The sequence below is a fragment of the Lissotriton vulgaris genome, chromosome 4_1 (genome assembly GCF_964263255.1).
Source record: "Lissotriton vulgaris chromosome 4_1, aLisVul1.2, whole genome shotgun sequence".
Classification (NCBI taxonomy): domain Eukaryota; kingdom Metazoa; phylum Chordata; class Amphibia; order Caudata; family Salamandridae; genus Lissotriton; species Lissotriton vulgaris.
In genome coordinates, this window is record NC_141691.1 from 2,045,145,562 (window position 1) to 2,045,160,229 (window position 14,668).

The window sequence follows — 14,668 nt, forward strand, 5'->3', positions numbered from 1 at the left end:
CAAGCAGGGGAGCCCACCAAAGCAGAAGAAGACCCTCGAGAGGACCCACAGACCGAAGGCACAGGAGTCGCAAAAGAACCTCAGGCAGCTCCCCAAAGATGGAGGCCCATGGTGCAAGGGATGCAGTGAGTACGTTGATCTTCAAGGGATGAGGTGCCGGAGGTTGGAGCTTCTTGTGCCCGAAGATCTATGGAGTGCAGAGCCAACCAGCCTTGGCAACAGCAAGGTGACGCAGTGCACAGGGGTTTAGTCCCAGCAGCTCAGACGAGGGATACAGTCCTCCAAATTGCAAGGCAGACAGGTCAGGCCTCTGCCCACAGAACTATCACCTACGTTGCGGAGCCTCAGGAAGTCAGTAGGACGACAGGAGCAGCAGACCAGTTAGCTTTGTTGTAGTGCCTGCAGATGCAGGGGTATGACTCCTTCACTCCAAGGGAGATTTCCTCGGATGTCCTTGATGCCTACAGGTCTTCTGGCAAACCTGAGCCAAGCACAGCCACAGACCAGACAGAAGACTTGAAGAACAGTGAGATCAGGAGCAGCAGGAGTCTTCCTTGATGCAGTCTTGGTTCCAGTCTAAGTCTAACAAAGTCCAAGAGTCCAGACGGTCAAGAGTGTCTTTGTTTCAGAGGTGAGCCTTGTTCCATAACGAATCTGAGGACCCACCCATAGGGGAGCCCTTAAGTATCCATGGAAAGACGGGAGGAGCTACGCGGGCATCCAAGATGGTCGCGTGAGCAGAGAGCTCCCGAGACCCGCGCCGCCCTTCTTTATCTATCCTACAATTATCCTGATCATTTCGACGGGCTTTTGAAGTGCTACTCTCACTGATGCGGACAATCCTTTTTTGGTCGAAATCGGAACTCGGGGACCATTTTTCTGTCGTCTTCAACTTTCTGGCCTGCCCACGGACGCAACCGGGGTCTCGGCTGCCTACTATGGCCGAGCTGTAATGCAACAACAACGGCTGCCTGGCATCTGGCCCACCGGTGATTCCACTTTCACTTTCGGTTTCCGGCCTCATTGTCTCTGTCTCCTCCTACTCTTTCTTCGCCTGCTGCCCTCACAGAGCGCACTTTCCATCCTTGGGTTGGCAAGGAGGCCTGCGGTATTCCCTCTTCGAACTACACTTTGGAGTTTCTGGATTTTTCTCCGTCCCACTGCCTCTTTTGGGTTCTCGGCCGCCACTGATTGCAACATGGCGACAAACCCTGAGGCCGAAAAACGCAGGAAGACTGTAACCCGGGGGGGGGGGGTCGATCCAGTCCAATATGATCGAACGCTACACCCAGCCGAGAGGCTCCCCCGGTGTCACCAGCGTGGGCGCTGAAGGACCTCAAACGGACATGTCGTCTTCTTCTGAAGTATCGCTCCAAGACCTATTGGCTGCCATCTCTGGACTTAAGGCCGATATGAGTCAGCAATATGAAGCCATCGTGTCCAAGATAGACACGGTGGCCGTGGATGTTACTCTTATTCGGGCCAATCTAGCCAAAACGAACGAGAGGGTGAAGGCACTAGACCTGAAGGCGTCGAGCCTGGTGACGGACATGGCGGAGGCGCAATCTGAGATTGGGAATCTGCGTTCCTCGCATGATCTGCTGCTTAAACGTATGGAGGACTACGACAACAGGGCCAGGCGGAATAACATACGCCTAGTTGGAGTGCCGGAAAGTGATGGTGCTGCCTCGATCGATTTATTGGTCGAAGAACTTATCGTTGCTAAGCTTGCTCCGGTTGGACTCAGTAAGTTCTTTGCCGTAGAGCGCGCCTATCGTTTTCCAGGAGGACAAGTGAAACCAGGAGGCCCGCCGAGGCCTATCATTGCAAGGCTATTTCACTATCGAGATAGAGACGCTATCCTGCAGGCCGCCCGTAAACACGGCCCGTTGAAATATGACAATAATTCTATCTCCATCTACCCTGATTTCACTCTCCAAGTGCAACGACAACGATCTGGATTTCTCGGAGTGAAGCGTCGCCTGAGAGACCGGGGACTGAAGTACGCCATGTTGTTTCCAGCCCGACTGCGGATTGAGTTTAGAGGACGTGCCTACTTTTTTGATCAGCCGGAGCGTGCTGCTGACTGGTTGGACTCGTTGCCGACAGATGACTCTGAGAGCGGTGGCCCTGGTGGTGCAACGGCTCAGGAGTAATATGGGCCCCCGGAGGTCCAGATTGAGACTACGTATTGTACAGAGTAAATTAACTGTGTGCTCTATGTTTATGCCCGTGGCGGTGCGGGAACGGGTGATTTCTCCCTTCCTCCTCGGGGCGTTCTTTGTGTAGATCAGATGGGGCGACAGGCACACTGCAGTTGGGGGTGGCTTTTTAGTCAGCAGGGGTGCAGGGTGGGGGGTGTTGTAACGGGTTTCTGTTTGGGGCTGGTTCCTGGGGACTTGGTTGTGTTTCGTTTTGTTTGTTATGTTTCATTTTTCATGGTATTTCACTGATCGCAAGTATTCCGAACTTGGGGTTGTGGAGGGGGGTTGGGGTGGATTGCCTTTGCCGCAATGGGGGGGGGGGGGGGTGAAATGCGGGTTCTTTCTTGGAACGTCAACGGGTTGGGTGACAGGATCAAGCGGGGCATTGTGTTACAATTTTTGAGGGGCCATGCCCCTGATGTTGTGTTCCTTCAGGAGACCCACTTAATCGGAAATGCTTGTAAGGCCCTCGACCGCCGGGGTTACCGCCTGGTCGCACATGCTGGTTTCACCTCTGGGTCCCGGGGTGTGGGTATCATGGTGAAATCCTCCCTAGCTCTTGCTATTGACGAGGTTATCCTTGACGACCGCGGGCGGTATGCTGCTGTCTCCGGGAGGTGGGAGGGTAAACAGATTGTGCTGGTTGTTGTTTATATTCCCCCGGGGCTACAGGCTACCACCTATGCTGATCTTGGCAGGACTCTTCTTGGCCTTCCTGATGGACTGTTAATCTTGGGCGGGGATTTCAACTCTGTTATGTCTGGTGAATGTGATCGACTTCCCCCTAGAGTCCTGCTGCCGTCCCAGATGTGGCTCAATGAGATGGCTGATACTTTTGGCCTGGTGGATGTTTGGCGCTCACTACATCCTACACTCCTGCAGTATACTTTTCACTCTGGTGCGCATAGAAGCCTCTCTCGTATCGATTATTTCTTTATGTTAGCTTCCACTCTGTCCACTGTCCGGGAGGTACGACATCTTCCCCGGGGTATCTCGGACCATTCCCCCTTGATGATTAAGATTTCTGTGGGTGGTCTACTTGGTAACAGGATCCCCCCGGCCCCTTCCTGGCATTTCCGCAGCCCCCGGCTCCGCTCAGATTTGGTGAAGGCAATTGATTGTTACTTTGATGAGAATGTGGGCTCGGTCACCTCCTCTACTGTTCTTTGGGAGGCCTTCAAGACGGTTATCAGGGGTTCCGCTCTATCACTCATTGCTGCTGAGCGTAGGGTAAAGAGGGAGGCTGTTCTGGCTCTTGAAACTGAGATCAATCAATCAATCAATCAGTGACACTTATTAAGCGCGCTACATACCCGTAGGGTCTCAAGGCGCTGGGGGGAGGGGGGGGGGGGGGGGGTGCCGCTACTGCTCGAACAGCCAGGTCTTCAGCTTCTTCCTGAAGGAGAGGTGGTCTTGGGTCAGGCGCAGGTCGGACGGGAGGGAGTTCCAGGTCTTGGCGGCCAGGTAGGAGAAGGACCTTCCTCCTGTGGTCGCTCTTCGGATGCGGGGGACGGCGGCGAGGGCATGGTTGGCTGATCGGAGGTGGCGTTTGGGAGCGTAGAAGTTGACTCGGCTGTTGAGGTAGCTCGGGCCTTGGTCGTGTAGGGCTTTGTGTGCGTGGGTGAGGAGGCGGAAGGTGATTCTCTTGTTGACGGGGAGCCAGTGAAGGTCTCTCAGGTGTCCGGAGATGTGGCTGGATCGTGGGATGTCGAGGATTAGTCTGGCTGAGGCGTTTTGGATCCGCTGGAGTCTCTTCTGGAGCTTGACGGTGGTCCCGGCGTAGAGGGCGTTGCCGTAGTCCAGTCGGCTGGTGACGAGGGCCTGGGTGACGGTCTTCCTGGTCTCTGTGGGGATCCACCAGAAGATCTTCCGTAGCATGCGTAGGATGTTGAAGCACGCCGAGGAGACGCTGTTGACTTGCCTGGTCATGGCGAGGGAGGAGTCCAGGATGAAGCCCAGGTTTCGTGCGTGGTCTGTCGGTTTGGGTGCGGTGCCCAGGGCGGGAGGCCACCAGGAGTCGTCCCAGGCGGAGGGTGAGGAGCCCAGGATGAGGACCTCCGTCTTGTCCGAGTTCAGTTTCAGGCGGCTGGTCGTCATCCACTCGGCTACCTCTCTCATCCCTTCGTGCAGGTTGGCTCTGGCGGCGGCGGGGTCGTTGGTCAGGGAGAGGATCAGCTGGGTGTCGTCGGCGTAGGAGATTATGCTGAGGTGGTGTTTGCGTACGATGGCCGCGAGGGGGCTCATGTAGACGTTGAAGAGGGTGGGGCTCAGTGATGATCCTTGGGGGACGCCGCAGATGACTTCGGAGGCCTCTGACTTGTACGGTGGTAGGCGGACTCTCTGTGTTCTTCCGTCGAGGAAGGAGATGATCCATTCCAGCGCCTTGTCCTGGATTCCGATGTTGCTGAGGCGCCGTACTAGAGTGCGGTGGCAGACCGTGTCGAATGCCGCGGAGAGGTCTAGGAGGATCACGGCGCTTGAAAGTGAGTTGGGTGGGGATGACACGCCTGCATTGTTGCACACTTTGGAACTAAAACACGCTGACTACAAAGCTTGTGTCACTGATGCTGCTAAGTTGATGCGAGCGAATCAACTAGGCCGACTGTATGATGTGGGTGACAAAGCTAGCAAGCTCCTGGCATGGCTGGATAAGGCTGAACGAGCGAGTCGTGTTGTGCCTGTCATTGTTCGCGAATCCGGTGAGAGTGTCTCCGACCCTGGTGAAATTGTTGATTGCTTTGTGGACCACTTCCGGAAGGTTTATACGCCTGTTAGTGATCGAGATGAGGCTGATTCCAGGCTGCTACTGCAAGATATAGCCCTGCCTACTGTTTCGGATGAAGATGGTACTGTCCTGGAGGCCCCTTTTACCGTTGATGAGATTGCCCTTGCTATCCGATCTTTACGCTCGGGAAAGGCGATGGGCCCAAATGGGTTGCCCATTGAACTATACAAACTATGTCCGGACAAGATGGCCGCCCATCTGCGCAACATGTTTCTCGAGGCGGTTGAGGCTGGAAGCCTCCCCCTCGAGCAGCGCCTAGCTACCATAGTGGTCATTTATAAGGATGGCAAGCCTCGTGACCGCTGCGCCTCCTACCGCCCCATCTCTTTGCTGAACGCAGAACCCAAAATCCTGGCCAAGGTTCTGGCCAATCGGTTGCTGAAGGTGATTTGTGACTTGATCCATCCGGATCAATCCGGTTTCATCCCGCATAGGAACACGGCCCTTAACCTGCGTAGGCTCCACAGTGTTCTCGCGAGAGCTCCAATTCTCGCCGAGCCGGCAGTGGTCGCCTCCTTAGACGCCACTATGGCTTTCGACACTATCGAATGGCCCTATCTCTGGGCGGCTCTCGCTAAGTTTGGCTTTGGTCCTAACTTCATCGCATGGGTTAGGCTCCTTTACGAACGACCATTGGCTCAGGTTGTGGTAAATGGTAGATGCTCTGACCCCTTCCCCTTAGGCCGTGGCACTCGTCAGGGCTGTCCGCTCTCCCCGCTTTTATTCGCATTGGCGCTTGAGCCCCTTGCTGCGTGGCTTTGGTGGGAACCCTCTATCAAGGGGATCCGATGGTCTCCAGATCTTGAGGATCGTGTCTCCTTGTACGCGGATGACATCCTTCTTTATCTTACTTCCCCTCAAAAGTCGCTCAACGTCCTCTTCGACGTTCTTACGTCCTTTGGTAAAAACTCGGGATTAGTCATCAACTGGACCAAGTCCTGTGTTTACGTTATAGCCGCGGCGCTGCCGCCTCTGCCTCGCAGGTTTCCCATATTGGTAGCGACTGACGGCTTCAAGTATTTGGGGATCTATGTGTCTATGGTCTCTTCGGTCCGCTATGAGCGGAACTTGTATGCTCCGCTCCACAGACTCAAGCAGGACGTGCGACGGTGGCGTGAATTGCCCCTCTCCCCATTGGGCCGAGCAGCACTCTTTAAGATGATGTCGCTCCCCCGGTTTCTTTACGCCCTGCAGAATTTTTTCGATCCTGTCCCTGCTCGCTACTTCCGTGAGTTTGAGAGTTTACAGCGACAACTGATTTGGGATGGTCGTGCCCGTATTGCCTTGTCCAAACTCACCCTCTCATGGTATGATGGTGGTATTGCGTTGCCGGATATTAGACGCTATTACTGGGCCTCACATCTGAGCGCTATCAACCATGCGACGTACGCTTCGGAACCTGCTCCCGCCTTTGCTTTGGATAAACTATTATTGCCCGGTGGCAACTTTAATAGGGCTCTGTACTCAAAGTCACCCTTTCGACTCCTTACAGGCCCGACGAAGTGTGCAGTGCGGGCATGGAGAGATGCTACCGTGGCCACGGGCTGGGGTGGTAGGCTGACGCGTATGACGCCATTGTATGACTCGGATCGGTTGGGTAATCTGTGGAAGTCGAAAGGATTTGAGAAGTGGGACATGATTGGGATCAGTAAGGTGGAGGATCTGTGGGCACGGGGCGCTGTGAAATCCTTTGAGGTATTGAAATTGGAATACCGGCTCGATGATAGGGAGCACTTCCGATACATGCAGGTTCGACATGCCCTGTCCTCCGTCTTTCCCTTTGGTACCGATATCCCGCAGTCCTCCCCTTTGGAGGATCGTGTTTTAGACGGCCATGTCCCCGATAGCACTATTTCCCGGATATACAAAAAGCTTGTCAACAACAGGGCTGACCAACTTGAGAAACTTCGTGCTTCCTGGATGGCTGATGGGCTCGAACTCGATGACGAGGACTGGCAGTCAGCTGTATCCTCCCCTAAGGAGGTGGCTATCCCGGCTCGGCTTCGTTTTGTCCAGCTTAAGATCCTCCACCGTGTGTATCTGACCGGAATGCGTCTGGTACGAATGGGTTTGGTTTCGGATGGACGGTGCAGGCGTGGATGTGGTATGGATGGTACCTTCCTTCATGTTCTGTGGGAATGCCCGATGATTGCAGCCTTTTGGTCTTAGAGTGCATGATGTTATGGGTCGTGTCACCGGGATCCCCCTCCTTCCTGAAGCACGACGTTGCCTGCTCAATGTGTGGGAACCGTCGGATTGCAATGCTGCCCAGACGCTTTGGGTTACTCTGGGCAACATGGTCGCAAAGAGAGATACGGCGCAGCTCTGGGGCTCCCCTAGATTACCATTGCTCAGTGCCTGAAAAGAGAACATGGACTGGTGCATGTTCCGAGAAAAAACTGTGTATGAGGCGCGGGGGCGTCCCAAGAAATGGTCCAGGGTCTGGGCTCAGTGGAATTCGTACCGCGGAGACATTTGCTCCCCTCCACTAGACTATGAGGTTCCTCTTCCCTCTTCTCCATGATTGACGTTCCCTTTCCAATTTCCAGTATAGCCTTTGCTTTCTCCCTCGTGCTCGCCCCCCCCTCGCCATATGTACTCCTTTATCTATTAGCGTCCTTTACCCCCTTCCCCCCCTCCTGCGACCCTTGCCATTATGATACCATGTGTTTGTGTGTTGTTGTTCTTTTCGACAAAATCATAAAATTAAACCTTTCCTATCCTATTTGATACGGTGCTATGTTCCATCCGACAATGTAGTCTCGAGAGATTGCTTCAACAACGTACTGTCTCCAAATCTACGTTTCAACCATCCGTTTATGTCATAGCGGCCGGCCCTGCGGGGTTGTAGGCAGACGCTGTGTACTGTGCATTCACAAATAAAGGTTTTCAAAAAAAAAAAAAAAAGTATCCATGGAAAGGGTTGAAACTACTCTGGGAGGGGCTGGACGGGGGGGTTGGGGAGGGGGGGATACTCCCCTGTCTTTTGTACAGTTTCTCACCAGAGCGGGAACCAAGGGTTCCAGAACTGGCTCAAACCGGAGTATGCCAGGAAGGCACTGCCAAATGTGCCCTTCAATGCAGTCTGGTGATGCTGGAAAGTGTCTCCACCCCAGACCAATACACTAAGCTTTGTCGGGGAGGTGGTCACACCTCCCTGTGACAGGAATCCTATTGTATTACCTTCCCCTGCTCAAGCTCAGCAGCAGGAGGGCAGAACAGTGTCTGTGGTCGGCGGCAGCACTAGCTTGTGGTCAAACCCTGAAAGGCTGTTACTGGGAGTACAGGGGGCTTCTCTAAGGGGCCCCCAGTACATAGGACCATACCTCCAAAACCGGAATCGGTGTTTGGGGACGATTTAAATATGTTTATACCAAACATGACCAGGTACCGCGCAACCATTCTATAGTTAGACCTCTCGTAATGACTGATGTCCATTATACGTCTTAAAATGGCTGACCGCACATACGAAGCCTGGAGAATTGATTTCAAGGTTTGTAGGGGTATACTGCTCATGCAGGGGCACCCTCACACTTGTAATCAAGTATCCTGCACTCAAGACTGAAGGGACTTCCATAGGGGTGACTCGTAGGTTTCAAGTGTAGTGACCTCAGATTGAAGGAAGAACCAACTCACAGAGATTCCAATGGCAGGCCTGTAGTCATGGTTGAAGTGAACTCCCATGGGTGGCTTAATACATGCTGCAGCCCATGGGAGACCCCTGGTGTACCCGTGCCCTGGGTACCTCAGTACCATATGCTAGGGACTATTAGCCAATCGTGGAGGTACAACAATACTTACCAAACCTAATTTGGGAGGGAGAGAGCACAGTCAAAACACACTGACCCCAGGCAAAAATAGGGGTAACCATAAAAGATGATCCTACTTTGCAACAATCTGTCCACCTATCTATCAATCTATCTATCTATGACCTCCCTATCTGCCAGACTATCTGCCTACCTGTCTGGCTGTCTTACTCTGTCTGCCTACCTATGACGGACTATTTGCCCATCTACCTTTTTATCTAGCGGACTGTCTGTATCAGCTATCTATCTATCTATCTATCTATCTACTTATCTTTTCATACCTGTCTATGTATCTATTTACCAAAGCAACTCTCTCTATCTATGCAACCTTGTCTATGTATAGAATTCTAGTAATCTATCTTTGCAAACCTGTCTCTGTATCTATCTATTGAGGCAACTATCTTGAACTGTGCAATCTGTCTATGTATGAAACCTTATCTATCAATCAATCTATCAGCCTATCTATGTGCCTGGCTTCCTATATATGTGACTTTATTTAGCTTTTCAAAGATATCTTTTAACCTATCTTTTCAACATTTCTTATCTATTTGGAGTAAAGAATTACAAACACACTGCAAAAAAGCATTCGCAAGCAAGCAAGACAGCCAACGGCAGATCAACTTGCCTTTTTTTTTCTTCAGGTCCTCGGTTATCCAAGACATTTAGACTTTGCTAAAATTATGTGTGTAGCATAGTTGTAGTGCTTTTCAGGCAGACTTCACCTACCTGTCTGTTGCTGTGTAATTTGAAAGCACTTTGAAATATTTCAGGCTGTGTGCTATACAAGCCCCCCCCCCCTCTTGGATAGGACTTAAAAGACTAATGTTGCTCCATGTAAGAATCTAGGCCACAGAGATGGTGCACATGGCAAATGACCTGCCTCTTAATACACTAATGTTCTTGTTGTCATGGCAGGAGTTGAGCGGACAGGAATATTTTTAAGTGCAAGTTTAAAAAGCAGTCGTTTTTATTAAATACTCCTCTATGCATTGAGAACATCTGATATAATAAATTGAAAAACGCTTCTGACGGTTATATAAAGTCACTTTTTGAAAAAAATGTAAGTCCTTAGAATATTTTTATATGGTGTCTGTGCACAGTTCAGTGTCACATGTTTCCAGGGGCCTGGATCGTCAATGTGCTTTTGGAACTCAACCATTGGCTCGGCTCTCCCTGTTAATTTGTTGGCTTGCAAACCTCCCCCCTCAGCTTGCCCCCGCCCCTATAATAACGTGTTTGCTCGCCCACCTTTAGCCCCTGCGCATTTCTCGCACCCTGACACAGAAAGGCACTGCTGATAATAAACTTATGTTTGCGGACGACACCCTTTTAATATCAAAAACCCAGCAGGGCCTGCAGGCGGCCCGAAATACATTTTGGGAATTTTGCCAAATTTATGACCTACAGGTGAACGTAGCAAAAACTACATTTATGATACTTACAAAATTTAAACCTGTGGTGGGACACGTTACAATGAATGGTATTCCGCTTGAATAGACCAATGTCATGACTTATCTAGGGGTTTGAGAATAAGCTTAGCTGGAAGCCCCAGATTGATACTCTTTCACTCAAGTTGACCCAGTTATCGGGGTGTTTAGTTAAAGAGCAGAGGTCCTCACTAACAAAAAGGATAGGTCCTGCTTTAAAGATTTTTAACTCCAGGATTAGTTCAGCGATCCTGTACGGAGCGGACCTCTGGGGTTTCGCGGACTTATCCCAAATTGTTAAAATCCAAAATACATTTTAAAGAAATTTAATAGGCCTCCCTCGCTCTAGCCTATTGAAGCCACTTTTAATGGACCTAGGCTACCACTCAACTGATGATGTGGCACGGTCAAACCGGTGGCCTAATGGAGGAGGATCTGGACTACTCCGGAACTGGCTCTTTTTGCTAAAGAAATCATGGATGTTAGATCGGTCATGGGCTCGGGTAACCTATCCTGGTCTAAAAAAGTAAGATTGCTACTAGTAGATATGGGATACATACAAGTAACTTGTGGTCTGATCCAGTAAACAATCGCTTCCCTTCGAAAAAAGCCTTTAAAGATTTATACTGGCTTTCAGTCCGACAAAAACATCTTGCACAATTTAATACTTCATCCCTGTCAGGAATGTTCTTAGAATACAAGCTCGATCCGTCCCTAGAAGATTATTGGGACATTATCACTAAGATGAGTGATAGGAAGCTATACCATCAGTTTAGGATCAGTTCTCTGCCTACAAGAACGTTCACTAAAAATTGTAAAGGACAGGGGGATGATTTTTGTTTTTGGTGTGCGGATCAGAGGGAGTCTATTGGTCATATATTTTTTGCATGTCCTGCCTATGCAGCCCCCCGTAAAAAATGGCTTAATCCTATTTGCCAAAACATTGGCACTCGGGTGGGGCTGGAGGCCTTAAGGATTCTCAGGACTGATACTAGGGAATGCATTGTAGTAGCAGTAGCAAAATTCCTGGGTTGGATGTGGACTATCAGGACCATCCATCAGGTTAGAGGCTGACTGGGTTTAGGATCATTGTGTTTTTATTAGATCTTAGTAATTTACCTTTTATATTGTATTATTGTGGTATTGGTTTATGGTAGTAACATCCTTTTTATTTAAGCATAAAAACTGTATTACGTGCATATATTGTGCTATTTTATGGTCTTTTAAATCTTTGGGTGTGTAATTTTAGATGTTGCTTTTATTATGTGTGTGTCTTTTATGATGAAATATTCGAAATAAAGACGTATGAATTCAACTGAACTGAATAAACTGTAGCATCAGGTGACGTCGAGACACTGCACTTACCACCTCCTGCATGTCTGAAGCGTCATCCTTTGCATCCCCCCCTGCTCCGCCACCCAACCTGCAGCAGGTTTCGAGCTCTAACTGTTACATTGCACACTTGCAGCAAGTTTTAAACGTAGGTAAAAAGCACAGACTCTGGAGAGGTACCCACTGGATGTAAGTGGCCGCTCCCTCGACGGAAGGTTGGCGCCCGATCCTGCGCAGGTGGAATTTGGGCGCCTCGTTGCTGTTCATGTCTACGTCCTCCGCCATCTTACTAACATCTAAAGCAGCACCTGAAACAGGAGAACAGTGTCAGTGTTGCAGCACTTCTTTCTACCCCGAGCCATGGCACGTTTAATCACCCTGGAGCAGAGCAGGCGCAGCGGCGGCGTTTCAGTAAGTAATGCTAAGCGCCTGTCCCGCCCTGCTGGCAGCTTCGGCAAACCAGAGACCACTCCAGACTCACTTTTCATTGCAACTTCCGGTTTATATTTCGAGACTAGAGCTGCTCAACCGTGCACCTCATATTCTCCTCATGCATACAGGAACAAGGCAAAATAAAGCGACTTTCTCGACACAGATCTCCAGCCAAACTACAACCCTTCAGGCTTCTAAAAAGAATAGCTCGTGAGCCACTGGTAGCCCCCTCTGTGAGTAGCTCTGCTGTGTGCAGCACAGCCCACTCATTTTGAAGCTTTGCTTGGCTGAATTAATATATGTACACCAACATTAAAAAGTGTGCATTTTAGACAAAAATGTATGTATTGTCAGAACTCCCAAGCTAATGTTTAGATTTCCCAAAAAAACTTGAAGTTGATATTTGAGTGATAAGTAATGTAGCACTGGGGTATTTACTACTAGTATTATTCCCTTTGCGTTAGGAACATTTTGAGCTACACAGTCAATGTATTTATTACTCATCTAAAGGCATTCTAAATAGACAAACTCCTTTTCTACATTATTGCTGTCAACCCTGCCTGATACACAGAGGTGTCCATTGCTGGTAACCTTGCATGTGTTGGGCACTGATCTAATCCGGTCCAATGTGGTCACTAGTACATCACTAATAGTATTAGTAGTTTGTGATGATTTTCATTACCATAAGTAGCTCTCACTACAGAAAAGGTTTGAGACCCCTGCCATAGATCCATCATCATTTGGGGAATCCTCCATCACGGAAGAGCATCACCTTGATGTTGAAACATTTAAGTGTTAAAATTATAAAACTATTTTTCCATAACCAGATAACATTACAGAAACCTGCAGGTTTAAAGTTTTCTAAATGTAGTTTGCCTTGCACTACCCCATGATGCTGAGCGCTGAAGAAACAACCCTCTCAAGTTTGTTTTCCCAAAATTTTAAGAGCAAAAAAAACCTACAAAGGGAGTAAGGGAGGACACTCAGACACCTTGAAAGGATACCCTTGATAGATTAGGTTTAGGTTATGACGACTATCTTTCACAGTTTATCTAGTCTATACGATTATCAACATATGAAATGTCACCAACTCTGAAAACGTGACCTACTGCAGCGGGTGATGAAAATATGACCATGCGGCGAAGCTAGGGACCACAGCCCGGTTCTCCAGAACTAGTTATCCATGGAAGCGGCGGAGTGAGGTGGGGTGGGGTGGGGAGGTTACCTCCTTTACAATGGTGCACCTACTGATGAGGCTAATGCTCAGTAATGTGGCAGACATGTAATACGTCCTCAACGTGGAATCCAATAATGGGACTCCGGCGGGCAAAACACTCGACCACCAAAGAAATTGGTGGAGTCAATGCTCACCAACGAGGACCAACAGAGAGGCAGACCAACTCCAAACACAACATCTTCTGTGACCATTCAAGAGCAATCCGGATCACCAGCACATGGTCCTGCGAGCAGGTCCACCTGAGGCAGGCTCCTTGGGCAAAAGTCAACCAAACTAGCTTCTGATGGAAATGCCATTGATGAGCAATAGGACACTTGCTCTGATCATCCTCTGTCCCACTCAAAAATCATGCAAGATGGCTCAGAGCCGGCAAGTTATCGTAAAGTCACAGCCCAGCACCATAAATGCATGTAATCCAATCTTAGGGGCTCAAGGCCCATGCAGCCCTGTTTGCTTCTGTACCACATACTTGTGTTGCCCATGAGGACCTGAGCCCTCCAAGGCCATAGGACAAGAATTGTTTTATGGCCAACCAACGTGCTGCACCCCCTGCTAGAGCACCAGAACCCCACCAACTAAGAGAAAAGGCATGGGAGACTGAATGGTTTTCCACAAGTCAGATGGTCTAGCACTAACCACCGGTGTAGGTCCCTACACATCTGAAGGAATATGAATTCTGTCCGAAAGAATCCTCCAGTGTTTTGCTAACTGCAAATAGAGGCGCCAGTGAAGAGTGTGTGTGTGCCACAGAGCACACAGAACAAGGAGTATGCTGGAGGCCAGGAGTGCAAGCAGCCACAGAACCATCGGAGCTGAAAGGCTCCCACCTGGAACATAAGTAACATAGTAAGTCCCGGGCTCGGCTGAACAGGGAGAAACTCTCTCAGATCGATTGGGTCCAAAGATTTCAAAGGAGGTGCAGATACCATATGGGATGCAGGTGCAACCTAGGGGGACTGATAAAAAATACTCCAAGTCAAAGAGCAAAAAGGTAATCCCTTAACACCAGCTGTCAAGAGTTCACCTTCAATAGTCAGTAGCAAAAGAACAGAAACACATGCAACCGCGGCCTGCAAAGACTAGCTGCAGCACCATTCAGACTTCTGTAAACATGAGAGGCTGATCAGAAGACCCCAGGGATCCTCAAATGCTGTGCAAACTGTCAGCCGGCAAGTTTGGTATTTAACAGACCAGTAGGACACCTTCTGCAGTCTACTGGTCGGGAGGCCGGTCGCTGTCCAGCTAAGACTTGTGTGTATGCATCTCGATACTGCATTCACCTTTCATCTTTCTCCGTCATGGAGTTTTGTACACCCACAGTGTGTATTGAACAGAAGGGAGAACATAGCTACCTAGTTACATTTCAAGAAACGTGAATGCCTCAGATGTACAAAAAAATCTATTAATCTGCTGCTGGCAATCTTCAAGATTGTTGAGTAACTACT

At 49.7% G+C, this 14,668-nt stretch overlaps 1 protein-coding gene across 1 annotated transcript in view; it reads right to left on the bottom strand.

Annotated features, from left to right (window-relative positions):
* The window catches only part of NUGGC (nuclear GTPase, germinal center associated), a 1,233,257-nt gene that overhangs the window by 1,180,747 nt on the left and 37,842 nt on the right, over positions 1 to 14,668 (bottom strand). The window contains exon 2 of the mRNA XM_086966431.1: positions 11,739 to 11,862. Within this exon, the coding sequence (XP_086822557.1) occupies positions 11,739 to 11,839 (101 nt within the window). The 5' untranslated portion in view covers positions 11,840 to 11,862. The remainder of the gene's footprint in view (positions 1 to 11,738; positions 11,863 to 14,668) is intronic.